The sequence below is a fragment of the Bipolaris sorokiniana genome (assembly GCF_000338995.1).
Source record: "Bipolaris sorokiniana ND90Pr unplaced genomic scaffold COCSAscaffold_4, whole genome shotgun sequence".
NCBI classification, from domain to species: Eukaryota; Fungi; Ascomycota; class Dothideomycetes; order Pleosporales; family Pleosporaceae; genus Bipolaris; species Bipolaris sorokiniana.
The window spans coordinates 1,335,697-1,358,591 of NW_006911898.1; the positions used below are offsets into that span (position 1 = coordinate 1,335,697).

At 50.5% G+C, this 22,895-nt stretch overlaps 6 protein-coding genes across 6 annotated transcripts; 5 read left to right on the forward strand and 1 right to left on the reverse strand.

The window, feature by feature from the left end:
* Positions 1 to 129: 129 nt before the first annotated feature.
* COCSADRAFT_188847 (uncharacterized protein) lies at positions 130 to 1,389 on the forward strand (the record flags this gene model as incomplete). Its single annotated transcript, XM_007699811.1, has 3 exons — positions 130 to 384; positions 446 to 632; positions 953 to 1,389. 3 exons carry the CDS (start codon positions 130 to 132, stop codon positions 1,315 to 1,317), a joined length of 807 nt encoding a protein of 268 aa, XP_007698001.1. The 3' UTR covers positions 1,318 to 1,389.
* Positions 1,390 to 1,593: 204 nt separating this feature from the next.
* On the forward strand, positions 1,594 to 3,483 carry COCSADRAFT_35044 (uncharacterized protein). The gene has a single exon (XM_007699373.1). The coding sequence runs from the start codon at positions 1,733 to 1,735 to the stop codon at positions 3,269 to 3,271; it is 1,539 nt and encodes a 512-aa protein (XP_007697563.1). The 5' UTR covers positions 1,594 to 1,732; the 3' UTR covers positions 3,272 to 3,483.
* A 3,119-nt stretch (positions 3,484 to 6,602) lies between these two features.
* Positions 6,603 to 8,444, reverse strand: COCSADRAFT_35045 (uncharacterized protein). The gene has a single exon (XM_007699374.1). It carries the CDS (start codon positions 8,053 to 8,055, stop codon positions 7,054 to 7,056), a length of 1,002 nt encoding a protein of 333 aa, XP_007697564.1. The 5' UTR covers positions 8,056 to 8,444; the 3' UTR covers positions 6,603 to 7,053.
* A 6,659-nt stretch (positions 8,445 to 15,103) lies between these two features.
* Positions 15,104 to 15,718, forward strand: COCSADRAFT_299228 (uncharacterized protein). The gene has a single exon (XM_007699812.1). It carries the CDS (start codon positions 15,360 to 15,362, stop codon positions 15,678 to 15,680), a length of 321 nt encoding a protein of 106 aa, XP_007698002.1. The 5' UTR covers positions 15,104 to 15,359; the 3' UTR covers positions 15,681 to 15,718.
* A 1,823-nt stretch (positions 15,719 to 17,541) lies between these two features.
* On the forward strand, positions 17,542 to 18,852 carry COCSADRAFT_85176 (uncharacterized protein; the record flags this gene model as incomplete). Its single annotated transcript, XM_007699813.1, has 2 exons — positions 17,542 to 17,733; positions 18,028 to 18,852. 2 exons carry the CDS (start codon positions 17,542 to 17,544, stop codon positions 18,850 to 18,852), a joined length of 1,017 nt encoding a protein of 338 aa, XP_007698003.1.
* A 1,149-nt stretch (positions 18,853 to 20,001) lies between these two features.
* COCSADRAFT_158630 (uncharacterized protein) lies at positions 20,002 to 22,648 on the forward strand (the record flags this gene model as incomplete). The annotated part of the gene is made up of 5 exons (XM_007699814.1): positions 20,002 to 20,097; positions 20,162 to 20,950; positions 21,005 to 21,484; positions 21,566 to 21,917; positions 21,972 to 22,648. The coding sequence occupies 5 exons, from the start codon at positions 20,002 to 20,004 to the stop codon at positions 22,646 to 22,648; spliced, it is 2,394 nt and encodes a 797-aa protein (XP_007698004.1).
* Between the last annotated feature and the right edge of the window lie 247 nt (positions 22,649 to 22,895).

Genomic DNA, 22,895 nt, shown 5'->3' on the forward strand with positions numbered 1-22,895 from the left:
GGCATTTAGCCTCAGCCTTTCTCGACTTTAATTAGCAAGGGTTTTTCTGATTGTCACTTTCTCCATGGTCCCTCCAGTCACAAAAATCCTTCTTGTCTTACAAAATCTCGTTGCTTTGTTCTCGATAACATGGATGGTCTGTCTTCTAGCTTCATTGTAACAGCTGTAGATACTGTCTCTTCGGCACTATATCAATGGTTTCGTTGCTTTTTGAGTATTTTATTCTTCACAAAAAATTATGGAGTCAGTGGGTTAGTGTTATGCTTCTTCGGTAACCGCGACATCTGGCGCGTTCAGGTACAGGTGTTACGAAGTACGAGCGACATTGACACCATCAACTTCCGAAAGTCAGTGCAGGAGGGATGCAGCATAATAGCTGTGGCGGTGCGTACATGTGTCCGTCCCTGGGCAGCTAGACACCAGGGACTGACTACTAGACCTTTAGAGTACTATTCTAGCACAGATTGCTATCACGGCACTCTCGTTGGAAAACCTCGACCGAACACCCTGGGTTGCCCGAGGGTTCTTTACTTTCAGCCTCGTCTCATCAATCATCGCTGTTTACTACGCCACAAGAGAGTACTGTCATCTGGGCAGATTCCTCTATGCCGAAGATGTATGGACATGGATTCGTGGGCACAGGATGTCGAATAGGGATCTGAAATCACGCCTAGCATTGGGGAGGGCCAGTCATAACGCCCACTCATTAACGCAAATGATAAAGGAAAGCTACCTTCGGTTGCTTCGGTTTTGACCGTTGCAGCCCCTAATATGCTCCTCAACAGTCCCCTTAACATTTTCCTAGTGGGACTGGGCATCTATCTTGGCTTCATTTGGACATGGAATCTTAACGAGACCGCAGGGGCGTCAAGTAGTCGAGCAGCATTTATCACGTACATGGTTAGCTTGATGGGTTGCTATTGTGTCTAATCATTGTCTAACGCTATTGTAGCCGATCAAAGCTACATCAGCGAAGACGATTTATTTAAGGAGAAAGTTCCGCTTCTGTCTTCCTTTGGGCTACGCAACAAAGATGAGGAAAGTGCAGGAGGTAACGGGAAGCCTTCTGCCACTCAACATGTTTCCTCTCAAGAAGTACCATCTGGCAAGATTGGAAGGGCAAGCGCATCTACAGCACCACCTGGAGAATCATCTCAAGAACAAACACATGAAAGCAATGCCACTAAGAGTGTGTCTGTTCAGGGAGAGCTTGCGCAAGTCCTCCAAGAATCAGCTAGACTCCGCAAGGAGTCCGCCAAAGTTGATGAACGTATGGCTCAACTTCTGGGAGAATTTGCAAAAAGTAGTGAAGAGTAGTTTTGGTACAATTTGAAGAGAAGGTCCGTTTTCCATCCTAATGTGGTGTCGAATAGACTTGGTAGGTGATGGTATTGTTTTAAGTCTATGGCTTTGTCTGTACACGCATGTGATTAATTCGTATAAGAGAGTATGGATTTATAATGAACCTGATGGTAGTGTTATACGCGGTATTAAAACATTCATGGTTTCAATGTCCGGCTCAGCCTCAGTGTGGATTACAAATGACGTGTGTGGGGTCGGCGTTGTGCCCCTCCGACAGGGTCCCCGACAAAAAAGTTCGCCGCCAAAGGCGCAAATTGGCATTTCTAAGCAACGCAAGACGAAGACTCATATACGATCTTCTAGGGTACAAAGAGAGGGCAGCAAGACACACTATACAACCCACCGATTGAAATCAAAAAAGTCCTGCGCAATGGCTGTCCCCAACCCCACTTCAAATCAGCCCCAGCACGACGAGGAGGATATCGACGTACACGGTGTGGACAATACGATCGACGCAGATGAGGCAGAAGAGATTCTGGAAGATGACGGCGATGTGCCCATGGACTCGGACGACGACGACGAGGAAGGACGCCAGGAGGCCGAGATGGAAATCAATCTACAGAACGACTCAGTTGCGCATTTTGACCAGCACAAGGACAGCATCTTCTGCATAGCGCAGCACCCCGTGCACCACGATATTATCGCTACAGGAGGCGGCGACGATGTGGGCTACATCATTGATGTGTCAACAGCAGCGGCAGCGCAACCGAGCAGCGACGGCCAACCCACCGAGCGCGAAGGACTGAAGAGCATATTCACACTAGACGGACACACAGACTCAGTCAATGCTATCGCCTTTACTGCGCCCAAAGGCCAGTTTGTGGCTACTGCAGGTCTAGACGGCAAGCTGCGCGTGTGGCAGGGAGTGCCTGACGGCAAGAAATGGAAGTTTCTGGCTGAAGCACAAGAGGTGGAGGAAATCAACTGGCTGGTCTCGAACCCTTCGCCCGACCATCCCAACGTGGTCGCGCTAGGAGCCAACGATGGTTCAGTATGGGTGTACCAGATCAGCACAGACAAGGGCAACGAGCTACAGGTCCTGCAAGCATACTACCTTCACACCGAGTCGTGCACAGCCGGTACATGGTCGCCTGATGGCGCATTGCTTGCAACCATCTCTGAAGACTCGAGTCTATATGTCTGGGACGTGTTTGGCGATGCAGCATCACAAGGTCTGACTGCGACAACCGACTCGCAAGCCGTTGTCGGTCTCACAGGCAACGACGAGCGCTTCCGCGTCGAGGGCGGTCTCTACTCTGTCGGTATCGCGCCATCAGGTGCATTCGTAGCTGTCGGTGGTCCTGAAGGTCAGATCCGCATCGTTGGTCTGCCCCGTCTTTCTCTCGCTGGAGCGGCACAAGCATCAACATCATCTGGTGGAGGAGGCGCAAAGAACAAAGCTGGAGGTGGCAAGCAAGCTGGTGCTAAAGGAGGCGCATCATCGTCAGGTCAGGCTGGACAAATCCTGGCTAGTTTGCAGGCAGGAAGTGACAACGTTGAGTGTCTGAGCTTCTCTACGGCACCACTTACGCTCATGGCTGCCGGTAACGTGGACGGTTCCATTACTCTCTTTGATACCGCACATCGCTTTGCGGTTCGAAGGCGGATAGAAGACGCGCATGCAGACGAAGAGTCGCCGCAAGCCGTTGTCAAGCTGGAGTTTGTTGCAAAGGAAGGACCGGGAGGATGGTTGTTGACGAGTGCGGGATACGATGGTGTTTTGAGGCGCTGGGATGCACGAGGTGGAACCGCCGCGGCTGGCAAGGGTCTCGTGGGCGAGTGGAGGGGACACAGGGGTGGAGGTGAGGGGGGTGGTATAATGGCTTTTGTTCAAGGAGACGGTGAGGCGGTTGTCACAGCTGGTGATGACCACGTCGCACTTGTCTTCAAGACGCCTCTCTCCGGATGAACGGGGGGGTTTTTTTGGGCGTCTGATATGAGAAACATGGACATGAACAAAACTTTGAATTGTACAGTATGAAAGATGAAAGCTGGATTTGTTGTTGGGCTGTGTTGCCTCCATTACCAAGCACGCACGCACCCCCTCGTACGTGAGTAAACACACGATGTCCATGACTGAACCTCATCAGCCAGTTGTTTTGTCGCAGCACCGGTTAAAATCCCCACCATCATCAACACCTTTTGCCAAAACTTGCTCGATTGGGATGGTTCTCGGTGCCATGTTAGCGGTTGGGGCCCATGGCTGCCATCGGACCGCGCTCCTCAGCATTCTCATTGGGCCTATTATCACCACACGTGGCTGAAGAGATCCGATAGATGTCGGAGATGATTATTTTTACTTTTTTTGTGTATGTGCCCATGTCACTTGCTACATGGGGTTTCAGAGCTTCCCGGTGGTGTTACTCAGTGCTTAGACCATGCCTTTTAAGGAGGGGGGAAACCGAGAGTCAGTTCCGTAGACGGGATGTAACATGACGAGACGTATGGCCTGAATGAGGTGCTTGCAGACAGGCTGCCTCAACGCATCATCGCCGTTTCGACATGCATGGAGATCGGGATGGAGGGAATCGCGATATGTGAGGCGCCTTTTCCCATGCACAGCTCCTCCTCCCCTTGTTCTCTTTGAGGCGTTGAAGGAAGCCCCCACTATCACTGCTTCTTTACAGGTTACGCCTGGCATATCCATCTCTTCGCAGCAAGCGCCACCATGATCCTTTGCGATCAACGGGTACCGTACCCCCCCGTATCGTTATCTTCTGCATACACCTAGGGGCGGTCAGAAAGTCGATATGATCCACTCTCTCTTTTTAGCTGCATTGATGTTATCAGATGCAGCTTGAATGGCTGAAGGTTGTTTCCCAAGTCATGGTACCATACCAACTCCTCCGCTCTCTGTGCCGCCTTGTTCCCGCGGCCCCTCCTCCCTCCCTTCCCTTTCCTTGTTGGGAACATGGCAGAGCCGTTGCGGCCGCCGGCATCAAACGGGCCCCAAGGCAAAAAAATGGTGTACACCTACCTCAAACGCGTAAGTCTGTGACGCTATTGTGGGTCTCTCTTTCCTTTTCCTTCTGGCTTGCTGCTTGTCTCCCCAGAGTCTGGCCAGACTGACGTCATGTCGTCTGATAGCCCCCACACTTCAGTTACATGACGTCAACCCATCTCCTTCTTCTTCTTCTCTCTCTCGCTTCGCCTCCAAGAGTTGCGGGGGGAGGCTACCATATGCAGGAGAGTCCCGATGAGGCATTCGGTGAGACATGTACTTGGCGTGTTGGAGTCGGTAATTTCTTCTGACGGATTCTTTTCTTCTTCAATAGAAGGTTGTTTGATCATAGAATTGAAGCCTCTTTTTTTTCCGATTCTTCTCTCCCTATGTTTGGACTATAGACTTTGTTGAATATGTTTCTAGTCATTCATGCTTGAAAAATTCAAGACCAAAGGATACTTATGCGTACACTCTACACTTACACATGGCTAACCACATTGACCTTCACACTGTACACGTCTTGCACGTTCATCAGTAGCCTTGCGAAAAGCGGGGACTAATCACATGTGTACTTGTTTCACAATCGATAGCCGGCAATCTACTAATGGCGGCGGCATGTCCTCCCGATCGCTGGGTGGGACTCAACTGTGTGATGAATCTCTTGTTCGTTGGACTCAGGTTTTACTCAGCCAAGGTCGATCAACCGACATGGGTCCCACTGAAAAGGTACACCCTGCTTTCTCTCTTCCTGTCTTGTGAACGCCCCCCTTGCTCGGATGTGTTCATCACGACCCACTCGGAGAGATTCATCAGGCGGGTAATGTTGCAAGGAAAAGGAAGAAAAAAAAGGGAAAGTGGAGCATGGGAGATGACGTACTTCAGGGACGAGATCAATGGCTTTGTTACCATGGCAGGTAAAGGACGAGCTCGACACGCTTCCCTGTCTACCAAATGTGTGGAAACGGAGGTGTTCCCCAAAGCACGTACGTACATACATAAGGGTAAGCTAAGGGAATGCATGAGACTGCTACGGCAAGTGCAACGTCAAAGCCCTTGAGTCATCTTAGTGTTGTCACCTGTGTGCATGTCAAATCGTATTCCCCACCTTATGTGACTGACGGCATGTTCTGTACTCTATGCGAGTACCATGGTTCTTCTTCCAGCAATCGCAAAAGCATGTAGCACGTGCCGAGTTGTGACCAGGGACCTTACAACGTATCATGGTAGACAGCGGGTGTAGCGTTCCCGTCCAGAAGTGCCCGCGGAAAAACCCCAATCTACTCCAACTGGTTTTCTTGTAAAGACCCGCTTTTGGAGCTGCCTAGCCAAGGTATGCCTGTCATATCCGGGTCCACAAGCGCGTGCGTAACAGAATAGTGGGACCCAACGTCTGGTTCTGGACCACGAAACAGAACACCGCAAGGCCACGGGAGAAAGAACGGGAAAAGGCAAAAAACGTCAGGGCCGGTAAATCCAAGTAAGCAGGCGACGTGTGATAGGCTGCGGAGAACATCGCCTAACAGCCAATGACCTTTGTCCAAAAAACTGGATCCTGGGCATTCCCTCACTTGCATAACGGTCAATTCCAATCACCCCACTATCCCATGCTGTCCAACCAGAAACCCCCATGTCCAAATCTGATACCGAGTGAACCGCCTTTGCTGAGACGCCCACCATGTCACTTATGTAACCTCTCGGGCCGTCTCTTTCTCTTGTTCCAACCGGGGAGGAACCCGGCTCAACCTTTCTCTAGGCTGCACGCCTAGTGTTGTAGTGGTTGGGCGGGAGAGCAAGGTCACAAACACACACCTGCGAAGACCCTGAGGATCACTCACGAAACCAAAAGGGAATAAGCGGGAAAATTGCATAGTACGTAAGCAAAAAAAGGTTCAAGGGAGAGAGAGAGAAAATGACAAGAAACACTCATAAGCCTGTCTAACCACCCCTCTGTTTCTCTACGAACGACTTCTCCGTTGGCCAATAGGGATGATGGGTTGTTGCATCATCTTACCTGTCAAAAAATCCCAAAAAGGGTCGAACGGGGGAAGGGGGGGGGAAGAGAAGTGGAGAAGGGGGTTGGCAGGTGAGAGGGTGACATGAGCAACCAATGTGTGGGGATTACAAAGATTAAGGTTATTGCATGCTTGCTGCTGCGCGCGCCAAAGCGGGGACTAGGGTTAGCTGATTGCTCTTAGGATTGACGCAAGCAATGGGCATTGGTCATGGGTAAAGGGTCCATTTGGAACGGAAAATTCCGAGCAGCCAAGTGTATAAATGCAGTCAGAAAGCAAAGTGCATGTAAGTGTATGTATATGTGCGTGTAGCATGTATGCCATTGTGACTATCTAAAGAAAGGAGCGATGACCGCCATCAATAGCTCTTTTTTGGTTGTGTGTATGTATGTATGCTAATCATACAGTCGGACATGCATTAGTCAAACGCCTTGTTCGCAGCCATGGCTCAAACGCCAGTTCATCAGTCATCGGTGCTGCCCGCCGGAGTCTCCAGCTGTGGTCCGTCATGCGGGCATATGTAGAAGGATTAACAAAGTCAAGAAAATAATACAGCTTTTTTGATTGCTCAAAGCACGGCAAAAACCCAGGGTATCGTAAGAATTATGGAAGGAGAAGTAGAGGCGGCGGCAATCGCTGACGTGCTCGCGTACCAGAAAGCGGGTCCAAAGCGCACGCAACGGTATGCGCCAGAAGTAGAAGGATCTTGATAGCAAGGGCAGCTCGGCCGACTTTCTACATTCCCATATCATCCATGTCCTCGTCGGTAAAGTCCTTGAGGAGCTCGAGCCCACCGAGATCGTCGGTATCTGTTGAAGTCATGGAGACCATACTATGCTCGCGGGCATGTTGGCCAGTGAGGTGGGAGATGGGGATAGCGGGGCTTTGGCGGGAGCTCTTGCGATGTGATATTGAATGGCGCATCTCTGACGCAGGAACTTCCATACCAAGAAGGCCACCAGCACATCGGGCGAGGTATTCGTCAACGGCCCAGAAGCCACAGCCAGCGTGACGTAAGACTTCGTTCTTGAGACTGAGGACCTCTTCGCGGAGCAGGGCAACGTTTTCCTTGAGCATCTTGTTCTTTGCGGAGAATTCTCGGGCTCGGCCTTCGAGACTATTGATGTACTCCTTTTTGCGCTGCCTGCACTTGTGTGCGGCGACGCGGTTCTTCTCGAGATGATTCTGGCGAGCCGATGAGACTTGAAAGGGATAGCCATCGGCGGTGTAGGCCTCGACCATCTGGGGCTGAGACTTGGGCCTACCCCGCTTGCGCTTGGGTGGCTGCGGGTTGGCTTCAACGGTTTCCTGCTGAGGTGGTACAGGTGCACTTGGCAGCATTGCAGCATCCTGATTGGTAAGCGTCTGCCTGCTGGTGCGGCGTCGCTTGGGTGAAGGCTCCTCTGGCGGGGTCATTTGCAGTGAGGTAGGTTCCTTTTTGGGCCAAGGTGTCGTCTCATTGCGAAGCTGCTCAACAGGGATGGAACTTTCGCGGTCATCGCGAAGAGGGTGAGTGGGAGAGAATTCCTCGGGTGGAGTGACCTGGCCATATTGCTCCAGGGCAGCGTGGGTGAGGAGGGAAGGAGGAATGGAGAATGCTTGTGTGGACATTGTGGCAGTGTTGCTGAAGGCCGTGGACCACTTGTCATGGTGTTGATTGCTCATGCCTGGTGCATGAAGCGCAGTGAAGGCATCGCCAGCCCAGTCAACATGGGGCTGCTGCTGGATCTCTGTCATGGCGAAGGGCAATTGCTGTTGTGTTTGTACAGAATGTATGTGTGCGCGAACAGTAGTAGTGTGTGCAGGAGAATGCTGTGGGTGGGGCAAGTTGAGTTGAGTTGTGTTAAGTTGAATTGAGTTGTTTGGAAGAGTAGGCTGATGGGAAGACAGGTAGTTATACGTGCTGGTTATAGAAGGAGCAGGTAACCAACGGTGGGCTCGGAAGGAAAGGCTGTGGCGATGATGTCGGAGGGGCAGGCCGGTGTCGAGAAGCGAGGCAGGGAGTAGTAGACAAAGGGTACAGGGCAAGAGGGCCAGAAGGCGACGGAGCCGGGGAGACGGACTGATATGGGAATTGGACAATTGGGGGGTTTGGTAATATGCGGAACTTGTGAAAGCGATAGCAGGGGGACTTTGCGCTGTTTGCAGCGGGCCAGGGCATGATTGGGTGTCTGTGCGGCGGGTGACGTAGCGGGAGAGCACGATCGACGATGCTGAGGGTCATCGCGATTGCCTGTCGCCACGCCTGTTTCGACACCTGTGACCTGTGACTGCCCCGGAACCGGTTCCTCTCTCGCTCTGCTGTCTGTGGCTGCCCTGCCTGTGCTGTGGCTTGTCACCACACACCACATACTTGCTTATATAATACATACACTGAAGGAGTGCCATTGACGTCTCCCTGTGTGTGTACACAGCATATGTAGTACACACACCCACACTCACCCACTCACATACATTCATCAAGTAGATAGCTACGTACTCTGCAACAATGCAACCCCCCATTCATCTCCATACACGGTGGCCCCCCTTCCCCCAGCTTCCGCGGAGCACCGCACGCACACGCACACGCACACACCTGCCTCAGTCAGTGTGGTCGAGGCCAGAGCAGCGCATCCACTGCCCTGCACAATGGGCCAATACTGCCCGACTGTGCTGCCGTCGCTCTGGCCTATCAACCCCTCACCACTACTGCCCGTGTCCGCGTCCTGCTCACCACGCGTCTCTGCCCAAGGTTTGGCGCCACCAATCTCACTTGTCCTCACGGCAGGCCAACTAGAGTACAACGGGTGAAGACACGGCACGCACATAGTCCACTAGAGAGGGGGGGCTCCACGCTACGTCTAAGTACTCCTCCTTCTCCTCCTCCTCCTCCACACGCACACTCTCACCCATGCCCACTATAACACCAAGTGCCTGCTATGCCCAACATGTCTGGTGCGCCCATTGTGTATGTGCTTAGGCCTCGAAATATACCACCCTGCTACCCCTTCGCTTCGCATCATCAGTCTGGACAAACTGCGCGTCGCGGACAGTGAAAAATAGAATGCCATTCTTTTGCTGCACAAGAAAAAGGCGCATAGCGCCAACACCGACATTAAGCGGAATGCCGGTCGCAATCCGTGACCTTGATAAGTGTATTCACACAATACTGCGCTTGCAAGCGATCGGCCACGCCCATGTGCTAGGGCTGTAGGCTGTGCCAATTGGCAGCCGAGGTCAAAGTCCCATCGTCGGCCAGGTGGCGGGATCGGGAGGGGCTGATCGAAAAGTTGCGACGCCACCATGGGAAAGTGGGCAAAATGCCATTTCGCGCTTGTAAATCCGATCGCAGCCCTCGCGTACTAACCGCCTCCTCCCTGTCCACGTTGCATCACCGCGCATTGCACGCGGGAAAGAAGAAACGGCAACCCGGCCCACATCTGGGCATCCCACCGCTCCATTCTACAAACTTGTCCTAAGTAAATTGGACAAAGGGCGGCACGTTACATCTGCCTACATGTCAGCCACGTTGCTGGCCTGTACGCGACCTGCACGACCTCTGATAGAGGCGTCATATATCTACATGCTTACATCCTTTGCCTGCTTTCGACACTCTCACAGCCAAAAGCCATGAGACGGTTGCTCCACGCCGTACCCACGCAGATCCCATTGTGAAGCTATGCTAGGAAAAGAAAGCCTCAGGCCGTTACTCCTTCCACCGAACCAGCATCCACGAAATACCTCCGAGGTAGCTCCGTCACTCGCACCTTCCCCGCCACTCTGACACTCTACTCTACTCTAAACATGCCTAAGCAGTGTATTACTCAGTTTGCCACAACTGCACTGCCTCTCTCTCTCCACTGTACGCTCGTTGAAATTGCCCCACAAGTTCTTTTCATTCAACACGCATAATACCCGCAATTACACTACTCTGCCTATTTCCCCCAATAGCGCTGCAGCGCATACTTGGTGGCGGAAGCGGAACATTTTGATCAGGATACATGAGCATGGCCTTCCCTGCAAAGTGATCGTCAAAGAACCCACCATTGACAACAAGTGGCCACAACCATAATCGGACGCCCGACCAAGCTTGATGACTACTATTCAAATTGACGTGTGCGGTGTCAAGGTCGCTAGAAGACAGGTACAAGATAACCTCGCATGACGTATTGCTTGGATGCAGGGCAGGTGATCTGATACCCACAGTGATACTACTCTGACATGTGTAAAAATATATGGATACAACGGTGCCATGAAACTGGCTATGATTTAAGAATGCAGAGGATTGATACTTCTAGCTCATCTATTTTCTTTTCATTTGTATGCCATCACGATATCTGCACTGTTGCTTGGTGTTTCGACCACTAGGCTGCGGCACGTAATCACCTCTTCATATACAACCCTGTAGGGGAAATTAGTCGCTGAAAGCCACCAACCAGTTGGTTGAGCACCACAAACATAAAAAACATGACTGATACTTGAACAACCAGTGCCTAGCCAATACTTGTCAATCTTCTTCCTCGAATGCTACTAGATCACTGCAGTCACCGCACAAGCCTTGACACACCCGGTTCACTCACTATCAACTTCATCGCTGGTCGTACAAGACCCTGACTTGGTTCGCTTCTCGATCAAGAAAACTTGAATCTTTCCAGAAAATGTGCAACTCGAAGCAAATGCATAGTTTGCAAACAAGGCTATTTCTGGTTGCCCTCGTCAACAACATGTTAGAGCCTAAATTGTACTAGCGTGGGCGATCATTTCTTGGCAAGAAAGCGCGACGCGCACCGCGTCGCCGGCGCAACATTGGTTAGACGATTCCCCATTCACACTCACCACCACTACCACGGCCCCACTATGTGCTGAAGAGCACCAGCGCGATCGCACTTACGAACAAACGCGACCGCAACTTTCCCTCGCCCGCGCGCCGTAACCGCAACCAACCGCCGTCATGGGTTACATCAAACAAATCACCATCCAGGGCTTCAAGAGCTACAAGGAGCAGATGCAAATCGAGCCCTTCTCGCCCAACTGCAATGTCGTCGTCGGTCGCAATGGTTCCGGAAAGAGCAACTTCTTCGCCGCCGTCCGATTCGTTCTGGGCGATGACTACCATAATCTCGGTCGTGAAGAGCGTCAGGCATTGCTGCACGAGGGTTCTGGCTCGGCCGTCATGTCAGCGTACGTCGAAGTCTGCTTCGACAATACAGAAGATCGCTTTCAAACTGGTAAACCCGAGTTCTACCTGCGTCGGACAATTGGCGCCAAAAAAGACGAATACTCAGTCAACCGCAAGAACGCCACCAAATCAGAGGTCATGCAGATTCTCGAATCTGCCGGTTTTTCGCGATCAAACCCTTACTACATCGTTCCGCAAGGCCGTGTGACGGCACTCACCAACATGAAGGACTCTGAGCGTCTCAAGCTGCTCAAAGAAATTTCCGGATCCAACGTATACGAAGAGCGCCGTGCAAACAGTTTGAAGCTGCTCGCCGACACCGACAGCAAATGCGCCAACATTGACGGAGTTGTGGCAACCATCAATGAGCGCTTGGATGAACTAGAGGGTGAAAAAGAAGAGCTTGAGGCTTGGAGCCGAAATGACAAGGAACGTCGCTCTTTGATGTACACGCTCAAGTCGCGCGAAGAAGCCGACCTCGAGGCCTTGATTGAGAACATTGACCATCTCGAAAACCAGGGCCGTGAGATGAAAGAGACTAACGAAGCAGCCTTTGTGCAGACCGAAGCCGAAATCGCACAGATCGACATGGATATCAACAAGCGGAGAGGCGATCTAGATGTCTTGAGAGAAGACCGCGTGCAGTCTGAACAGGAGCGCAAATCAGCTACACTGGAAAAGGCCAAGATTGAGCTTGAACTCAAAGCATTGCAGGACAACCAGTCGGCCGCTCAGCGAACAAAGAGGTCACGCGACACGCAAGTCAAATCACTCCAGCAGCAGATTCGAGCACGCGAGGCCGAGCTCAAGCAGCTTTTGCCTGAATACAATGCTAAGAAGGAAGAAGAGGAAGCTGTCAGGGCACAATTGTTGGAAGCCGAAGGTCAGCAGAAGCGACTAGAGGAGAAGCAGGGCCGCACGGCTTTCTACACTACCAAAAAACAGCGAGACGAAGCTCTGCGTGCTCAAATAGAGCAGTCCAATGGTGACCTCAGCCGTCGCAAGGCTGTTCTTATGCAGACAAACGAAGAGATTGCTCAGCTTCAGAGCAACATTCAGCGCATCGAAAGTGAGATTGCCACTCTTAGGTCCACCATCGAGAGCGAGGGAGATGCCAGCGTTGATCTTGCGGCCAAGGTCGAGCAGGCCAAAGATGCTTACAAGGCCATCCACGATGAACAGACAAATCTCTACAGAGAGGAGAACAGAGTCAATACCCAACTCACAAATGCCCTGGGAGAGCTTAGGAAAGCGGAGAGCACCTTCTCCCGACTGCTTGATCATGGCACAAGTCGCGGTCTTGAGTCGCTTCGTCGGTACCAAAAAGAAGGGGAGCTTGAGGGTGTGCATGGAACTATCGCTGACCTGCTCGATGTCAGCAGTGACTATAGGGCCGTCACAGAAGCTGCAGCAGAGGGTGCTCTCTTCAATGTTGTTGTAGACAACGACGAAGTCTCGAGTAAACTCATCGACAGACTCATCAAAGACAAGGGCGGACGTATCACTTTCATTCCTCTCAACCGGATCAGGGCTCATGATATGAACCTCCCAGCAACTGGAGATATGCAACCGCTGTTGCCGAAGTTGAAATATGACCAAAGATTTGACGAGGCGTTCAAACATGTCTTTGGCAAGATTGTCGTCTGTCCTGACCTGACTGCCTGCAAGAAGAACGCAAAGCAGTACAATGTTCGCGCATACACTCTCGACGGAGACAATGCCTCCCGCAAGGGGCAGTACCGTGGAGGTTACCATGATCCCACAAAGTCCAAGATCCGTGCCTACCAAACGCTCGCTGAGATGCGCACGCAATACGATGAACTGCAGCAGCGCAAACGTGACATTGCGGCCGAGTTCGAGCAGAAGCGCCAGCAACTTACTGCAGCTTTGAGCGAGGTTCGCCGACGCGAACATGAGAAAGACAAGGGCGAGAACAGCTATGCGCCCATGAGGGAGGAACTGCGGACTAAGCAAAGGTCTCTGAGAGATATCCAAGATACCTTGGCTAGGAAGCAAATGACTGCCTCGACACTTCAATCTGCCATCAATCAACTGGGCGCCCAACAGAGCGACTGGGAAGCTGAAATTGCTTCCAAGTTTGAGAAAGCGTTGTCGAATGATGAGGAACAGATGCTGGCAACATTGCGAAGTACAGTACAAGATCTGAAGCGACAATTTGCTCGGGTCAAGCAAGAGCGGACTACCCTAGAGACCCGCAAGGTTGAGGCTGAGCTAGATCTGAACGAAAACTTGCAGCCAGAGCTCGACAACATTCAGGCACAACAAGGCGGTGCCGGTGGATCGACCAGCCAGTCTACACGGTTACGGGAGTGTGAACGTGCGTTGGACGATATCAACCGGACTATTGCCAATCTCGATCAGCAGATACAAGAGACTGATGCTCAAATCGAAGATATCCGGGCGCAGCTGAGCGAGCTAGAGAATGCAAGAAACGAAAAGGAGGCCAACAACCGCCAGCTTGCAAAGATGATGGCCAAGCAAGAGCATGCAATGTCTAAGAAAGATTCAGATCGTAGCCGTCTCACTGATCGACTGACCGAAGTGAAGCGGGATATCAGAGATTTGGGCACTCTGCCGGAAGACGTCAATCGGAAATACACAAAATGGGACACCATGAAGGTAAGTTGGTATGCGTCCACGATACGAGTATCACTTCATTTATTAACATATCCAAGGTCACTAAGGAGCTCACCAAAGTCAACCAAGCGCTCAAGAGCTTCGCACACGTCAACAAGAAAGCGTTCGAACAGTACGAAAACTTCACCCGCCAACGCCGCACCTTGACCGAACGTCGCGCTGAACTCGACACATCGCGCAAGTCAATCGAGAATCTCATCGACGTACTCGACCAGCGCAAAGACGAAGCCATCGCGCGTACCTTCAAACAAGTCGCCGCCGCGTTTGGCGAAGTCTTCCAGCAACTCGTCCCAATCGGCCGCGGCCGCCTAATCATCAACCGCAAATCCGACCGCGACGCCCGGGGCAACGTGTCCGACGACGAAGACGACGAAGACGACGACGACGCACAAACGCGCAACAAGAAGAGCAAAGTCGAAGAATACACAGGCGTCAGCATCGCCGTATCCTTCAATAGCAAGCACGACGAGCAGCAAAAAATCGGCCAGTTGTCCGGTGGCCAAAAATCGCTCTGCGCCCTCGCTCTCATCTTCGCCATCCAAAAATGCGATCCCGCTCCCTTTTACCTCTTTGACGAAATCGATGCCAATCTCGATGCCCAGTACCGTACTGCTGTTGCGCAGATGCTGCAGCGGCTGAGTGGGCATGGCGGCAAGAAGGGAGATGGAGGCGGTCAGTTCATTTGTACCACGTTTAGGCCCGAGATGGTGCATGTGGCGGATCGGTGTTATGGTGTTACTTATTCGAACAAGACTAGTAGTATTGATGTTGTGGGGAGGGAGGCGGCGCTCGAGTTTGTTGAGGGTATGCAGAAGACGTAGGGAGGTTTGCGGCTTGTGTGTCTTTGTGGGAGGGGGAATGAGGGATGAGAGGGGGTGAGAGAGGATGCTCAATGTAAGGTATTTCAAGGGTCAATGAAGGGGGAATTAGGATTTGTGGAAAGATGGTTCTGGCGTATTGTCCATGTTTGCTTTGCTTGCTTGCTTGCTTGCTTTGAGTAGCTTATCATGACACATCTCCAGTTTCTGTTACTCTCCAACCAAAGGTTCACGAAATCATAGTTAGTAGTTTTCCATCTTTCCGTTCGTCATTTCAGTCTGGCCCTTTTGGACATGTCGGATACTACTCTTGTTGCAACATCGTCTTCTCATTTCAGACTTTGCAGTCCACGGCGGTCGTGAGTTCTTGCAATGGCGAAAGTCGCAACCTTGTTCTCGGCTTCTACATGCCAGAGGGAGTGCTGAGGGAAACATTTTTGCTGGATAAGATCTCGACCACTCAACTCTTTTTTCTTCTTACTTCCTTTGGTCCGCTTCTGGGCCCTCGGTCCAGATGTAATCATACGACAAGCAGGGCCCCGGCCCCCTCTGTAATTTTTTTTCTTCTCTTCTTTTCGCTTTCTTTCACTTCGCAACTTTTCATCAGGTGCCGTGTCGTGGGCTATCTTTGCAAGCAGAGAGTGGGTAGTTTTGCTTTGCAACGAGTGGATCCTGTGAGATCACACAATGAGTGGAGATCGGGTTTGTCGCTGTGCATCGTTCGGTGAGGTCGTCCCCGTAATATGGGTGGTAGTGTGGCTATTGGGGCCAGCAGAGGAGGAAGACGACTTGAGGATCGGTGGTTAATAGGGTACATCGCAAAGAGCTTGGGGAACCAGGCCGCGTTGGGCTTGGTAGCCTGTGTCATGGAGGAGGCCAATTGGGTACCCGGATCCCTTGGCCCATCCGGTGGCAGTACTTGGCTTGACTACTACCATTCAGCTCCGTGTCTACCATCGGGATGCTGTGATACTAAGTACGGGCCCGAGGGATTTTGCTTACCAGTGTTGTGCTAGATGCGTTGTCTGCTTTTCCGATACTCGATTGCTCATGTAGTGTTGCCTGCTAATGCAGGTGCGCTGATAACAGACATGGACTAGGTGCTCCCATGCTCAAAGTGTACAGTGGCTAGGTTGTCGTGAGTGCAATGCTATAAGAAACAGAGACATTTCTTTGCGCGTGTGTATAAACCCAAACCTGATCCATATAAGTGTGTTTTGAGGCTTCCAAAATAGCTGCATAGCTGTCCGTCAAGTTCAGGACGGATATTTTTGGGTCGGAGTGCTACAACATTGTGCAGAATACAAGTAAGACCGAAGTACGCCGCTACGAGAGCAGTGAGAATGTTCCTGACACGCATATTGCCATGGAATACGGGTTTTCGGGGGATTGATGGATTCATATTGGTTGCCTCGTCGTCGTACTCATGCCATAATGATTCAATCCTGGTCTTGATCATGACGCAGTCTGCCAGATGACAAGGTTGATATTTTCACAATCTCTCCTCCAGCGCCGATGAATGGTTCACCTCTCTTTGGAAGATTGTAAGTCGGTCCTACTCCAATGATTCTGCTAGAATATCTTTATTCCCGAATCCATACTGCCTCTCCAATACCAGTTAGGTAAATGTATGTCGGTTGAATTTGCCCGCAATAGGAGATGTGGAATAACATACAACATGAATATTGCCTTGATTTGATTACTGGGTTATTCCCATAGCACTTTAGCTTGGTCAGTTCTGTATGCCTCTGCTCTTGTCCTCTGATGTGAGATACGCTAAAAACACACCCACGGAACAAGGTACCTCAATCAGGGCGGGCCACCAGGAGAGGCGCAGCGAAACCAGGTCAACAGAATACGTCCAGGACTAGGCAGGCTAAAAGATGATCTTGGTTAAGATCTTTCGCTAGCGCTTCCACTTGCCATGTTTTGCGATACCCTTGATACCCACTATCAATAGGCCCTGTGGCAGTTCGGAACGTTTCCGAGTGGTCTGAATGTATATTTATGTACATACAAAGCATTGTGATAGCCTCGCGTCGGATGTAACATGTTCCACTCGGCAAGTTGTGCACATCATCATTCTCGCAAACATGTGTCGAGTGTGGGTGAAGTGGCCTTAGTAAACGCGCTGCATGGGGAGAAGAACGGCAGGATTTGGTGGTGAGAAGATAGGATATCCAGCCCTGTGCATACACGCTAGCTTCTTAGGGTGAACTAGTAAGTGTTTCCTCCTTGGACAGACTGCATACTCGATGGGCCAGACCACCTAGTCAGTAGAAAAAGCTTCGAAAGATGGCGAGGAAACGAAAAATACGGTTCGATTATGAAGCCTAAATCAAGCCTGCAGGTATCTCGTGTTTACACGACAGAAGAAGCTGTACCATGGCAGGTACACCAAATATGACGTATATGCATGCGCATCGCAAAATTACCATCATGCCATGTCTTCTACGGAGGTGCCTTTCAAAAGTATTGTCTGACGCTAATCTCGGCGATTCGGCGCAACTCTTCTTGGCGCAACTCCCACCTTCGAGCTGAGGAGCTGTTTGATCAGCCTACCTGCCACTACGTAGTTATCTTCTTACTATGGCTCCTTATACTGATATATATACCCGTACCTTAATAATCGCGCTAAAGTCACCTCCTATTGGCAAGAATACGTCACAAGTTGCTGTGCTAACTAGTGTTAATCCTCGTACTGTCGATCGTATCTATAGTAGAGCTATTGCTGCAGGCTTTAAGCCAAACGAACTTCCTATTAAGATCCTTCCACACTACGTTCAGGATGCTCCAAAGACTGGTAGACCTACTAAGCAGGCAGAGGAGGTGAAGGAGCAGATATTCCAACAAGTACGACACGATAGATATGGACGAGAGAAGAGCTATGCTGACCTTGCTGGTGGGCTCAGTCTCTAAGGAGTCGAGATCTCTGCCTCTACCGTCTAGAGGGTATTAAGAGCAGCAGGATACAGGAAGACCAAGCCAACGAGAAAGCCTGGGTTGACATAGGAGATAAGGAGTGCTCGTCTTAAGTGGGCATTAGAGCATAAGGACTAGACGTTGGAGGACTAGAAGAATGTTATCTGGACAGACGAGACGTCTGTAGTAATTAACCACCGACGTGGGGGCTATAGAGTCTGGAGAAAGGCAGATGAGAGAGTAGTCAAGAGCTGTATCCGTGAGAGGTGGAAGGGATACTCTGAGTTCATGTTCTGGGGCTGCTTCTCGTACGATAAGAAGGGTCCATGCCATGTCTACCAGCTAGAGACAAAGGCAGAGAAAGAGGATGCTGCTCGTCGGATTGAGCAGCTAAACGCTGAGCTTGAGCCTCTACAGAGAGAGGAATGGGAGCTGTCAGAGTCCATGAGGAGGACAGGGCTACGTAATAAGCGTGGCAGGAAGTCTCAATGGAGATGGACAGAGAAGACAGGCAAGCCGGTGCGCACGTCTGGAGGTGGCATAGACTGGTGGAGATATCAGACCTGCGTTCTAATCCCAAAGCTGATTCCTTTCGCTAAAAAATGCCTCCAAGATAGACCTCAGACTGTTGTAATGAAGGATAAGGCACCTAGCCACGCCCACCACTATCAAAGTGTGATCTATCGCCTGCACGATGTCGAGAGACTACTCTGGTGTGGTAACTCGCCAGACTGTAACTGTATTGAGCCATGCTGGTTCTATATGAAGAGAGAGACTACGAAGAAAGGAGCTCCACAGTCAAGGGCTGAGGCAGTTAGAATCTGGCAGAACTGCTGGAGAGATCTCTCGCAACTCAAGATCCAAGCCTGGATTGAGCGAATTCTTGTACATATTCAAAAGATAATTGAGCTACAAGGTGGTAATAAGTACATAGAGGGGAGAGACAAGCCTCGGCTAAGGCGGCCGTACTTCGGATAGATTATTCTTGGCAGACAATACTTTTGAAAGGCACCTCCGTAATCATTTACAAATAATTATACATGTCCTCAGATACTCGCGCATACCACAATGCTGTGTGTGATTTTCTCTTCTTCCCACGAAGTAACATGCCTGGGTGGGGGATGGTGCGTGGCAACTGTCTTTCGCTGGTGACGCTTGGTGGCCTCTGCGATCGCGATCCCAACGGAACAAAACCGGATCAAAGACTGCAGGCTGTGCGTGTGAGAAACAGTTGCTGCTTTCAAGCTGAAGTAGGTCGGTATGAAATTCCCTATGTATTTTAGTCATATTTTTTCAGAAAAAAACGAGCTCACTGTTGCTGCGCGTGAATCGTATAATCCAAGACCGGGATTGGTTCCCGCCAATCATATTTCTGAAAAACAAGACACCCTTCTTACCTCCTCTTCAGCATTAACGAAGCAACTGCTGTCGGACAACAGCCCTCTACAGGAAGCTCATTGTACAACTGAAGCGGTATGCATGCCTATCGCAGATAAAATTGCGCAGTCTGCCTTCCCCATCCTAGTCCGTCCTTGGGCTGGTATACCTCGTATCTATCTTTGCACACCCATCCTCTCTCACACGTTCATCTTCTTCGACCATCCATCTCCCCCCGCATATCCCACAAAATCTGAAACAACCTGGGCACACAGACAGCAATACGTGAGCTCCATCTGAACCGGTAGTGCGCTCCTTAGCGTGCTTTGATGCCTGCCAGCTTCCGTGATGCAAGGAAACCCATATCAATCATCCAGTCCTGAACATGGCAGGAAGGTCGCAATACCAAAGCTGCCGCCACGCCCTGGTAAGGAAAAGCAGGAAAAGGTTGATAAAGAAGATCGGGTGTCAGTAACAACCACTCAAAGGCAATCGATAGACTGACATATTTCCGTAGAGCAAGAGCATGCAAAGCCTGCCGCAAACGAAGCACGTCAACCTCTTCTTGGAATTGACTCATCCAGCTAATGCTAAACATAGAAGTCCGATGTTCAGGTGAGACGCCGCGTTGCGCCACTTGCGAACGAGCCGGTTCAGTCTGTGTCTATGACTCTGCACGGCGTGATCGACTGGGAGAGTGTGTTTCCAAGACACTATTGTTATATAATTCCGCGCTGACTCTTCAGGGCAATGCGGCTGAACCAGGACCTTATCAACCTCCTGAGGGCACTGGAGGGACGAGTCGGTGATGCAGACAAGAAGACCATCAACGAAGTATTACAGAATGTATGTTTTCCATTAGCATTTGCCATGTGGCGCCTATATCCTGTTAATCATTAGTCTTTTGTAGGTAGAAGATGATCTGGTCTCCTTGGATTCTGTTCAATTAAGCAAAACGTTGGGGAAAAGACCACGCGAACAGTCCTCAGGGGAAAAGGAACCAGAAACTATTAACCACGGAGAGGCTTTTGTTACCGCATCAGTTGGTTCCAATGAAGATCTCGATTTTCTAGACGAAGATTTGATGCGTAGCCGCGAAGCGAGAGAGACCGGCTATATAGGCCAAAACTCTGAGGTACAATGGCTGCGAAGCGTTCAACGCCAAGCTGAACGTGGAAACACAAATCCCCAAGGCCAAAGACACGGTCCTCCAGGCTCAAGCTCGAAAGCTGTCAATGAACGAGTCGAGGCTTTGCATGAACGAAGACAGAATACCAAGCAAGGTTCCATGCAACACACAACCGACGCGACCTTCTATTTGGATAGCGACGACATCGAGATCGATATAGCTGTCGATCCTTACGAAATGCCGGAACCGGGAGTTGCCGAGAACCTCTTCAACTGCTATCTCGAAACCGTGCACAGTACTTTTCCACTCATGCCGGTCAATTTCGAGGGTCAATTTCGCCGCTACATACAATCTACAAAACAAAAACGCCAATATGAGATCCCTCCAAAATGGCGCATCACCATGAATCTCCTCTTTGCAATCGGAGCCAAATACTCTCAACTCATCGGAGCTCCATGGAGAGGAGACGAAAGAGATCACTTGATTTACATGACTCGTGCAGTGCATCTTCTACGTCTAAGTGATCCTATCGTGCTTATTGCAGCACCTACCATGGATAGGGTTCAGGCTGTAAGTGACCTCTATTTTATTCTCCATAATGGCAGTTAACCTTCCAAACTATAGACTGGTGCCCTCGCATTTTACTTCCTTGCAATCGGCCATGTTAGTAGGGCTTGGATCATGATCGGAGTTTCTATCAGACTGGCCTTGGCTCTCGGCCTTCATCTACGCAACGAGAATACAGCACTAGACGACTCTAAAAAAGAGCCACTAGTGAGGACATGGTGGTGTCTGCACGCTATCGAATGTCTTGTGTCATCCATCACGGGCCGTCCCCCAGTTATTGGACATGAGGACTGTACCATATCTTTACCAAAATCCAATCCAGGGCCGCCAAATCCAGATGACAGTTCGTCTAGACAATCTTCCCGCGTCCGCACAAGCTATGAATCACCACAATCAAGCGCAAGGAGTAACAACTCGCAGTCCGATAGAGGTACTGATGACAGTAGTTATTTGGTTGCATACATCAATTTGAATCTCATATCGCAAAAGGTTCTCCTCAACTTATATTCCCCGCGGACTGCAGCTCGATCCTGGGAGGTACGTCCAAAACCGTACTGCTTGACTGCTCCTCTTCACATGAATCTATCTCTTGGCTTTGCTAACGACTGTTATTTACAGCACATTCAGACTAGGATCACGGAGCTTCTCAATGAGTTGGATGATTGGGCCAAGATAGCTTTACAGTCTGATGATCTTCATGCAAGTAGCTGGGCTCAGCAGCCCGACGTCGATCGCGAACGCTACATGTTCAGAATTTATTATTGGAGCACGAGGATCCTCATCACGCGGCCCTGTCTCTGTAGAATCGAACGACGAATAAAATCCGAGAGCATTCGGTCAGCCACTTTCAACGCCAAAACGGCCGAGTTGTGTGTTCAAGCGGCCGAGCAAATGACATTATTGTTTCCTGACCAACCAGACACAACCTTCATTTACTCCCGGGGCCCATGGTGGGACATAGTTCATATCAGTAAGTCTTGCAGACGCGACCAATGACGAAACTTACTAATAATTATTGCAAAAGTTATGCAGAGCATGGCTGTGCTTTTGCTGGAGATGTCTTACGAGGGCCAGAATTTGAAGGATGATAAAGAAAATACCATGAAATGTATCAAGAAGCTAATGAGTTGGCTCCGTCATTTACGAGTCAACGACCCTGTCGCCTCTCGGGCCCATGGCGTGGTTTACAAGATCCTAAACACATGTGCTCCTGGCTTACGAGAACAGGTCAAGGAGCTTATGAATGATGATGGCGGTCAGCCTTCGCAATCCCGGACTTGGGAGCGTTCCCAAGATTTCACCATTCCACCTCAACAAGAGTCCTGGGATACATCAAATGAACCCATCTATCCAGCAGTGTCTTCACAGACTTTCCCGCCATTCCTCTCGGAGCAGTTCCCGGACCCTATCTATCCTTACCCCATCGAGTACGACCAGTCTATGGCTTTTTCGTTTGGAAACCCTTTAACGACGACTTTTTACCAGGGACCTCCTATCCTCGACATGCAGAATCTTTGGTGGCAACCAGTATCGTCTACCAATATGAGTCTAGACCTTTCGGAATTGGTCATGCCTTACCAACCGCAACCGCAGCAACCGCAACCGCAGATGCACGGCCAGATCCATCAAGGCATGCAGCAGACTGACTGGATGCAGCAGCCAGAGGGAGATGACAACCTCGAACATGCGCCACAACAGTAACGACAAAAGGGTTGATGGTCAGGCTATCCATAGATTTTAGCTATCATGTCAACCTTTCGAATTTCACTAGTTTGTACCCCTGTCCCCATTTGTTCTTGTATTGATCTTCATTGATACCTCTGTTTTCTGGGTTAAGGGCAGCCAAGTAACAAGCAAGGAAGGGACGATTTCAATTTGAGGCTGGATAGCTGCAAGAAGCATACTCGATGATCAAATTTGCACTTTTGATATACGCAAAAGTCCTATC

Coding starts and splice junctions, on each gene's coding strand:
- COCSADRAFT_35044 (XM_007699373.1), top strand. CDS start 1,733: ATGGCTGTCCCCAACCCCACTTCAAATCAGCCCCAGCACGACGAGGAG.
- COCSADRAFT_35045 (XM_007699374.1), bottom strand. CDS start 8,055: ATGACAGAGATCCAGCAGCAGCCCCATGTTGACTGGGCTGGCGATGCC.
- COCSADRAFT_299228 (XM_007699812.1), top strand. CDS start 15,360: ATGCCAGAGGGAGTGCTGAGGGAAACATTTTTGCTGGATAAGATCTCG.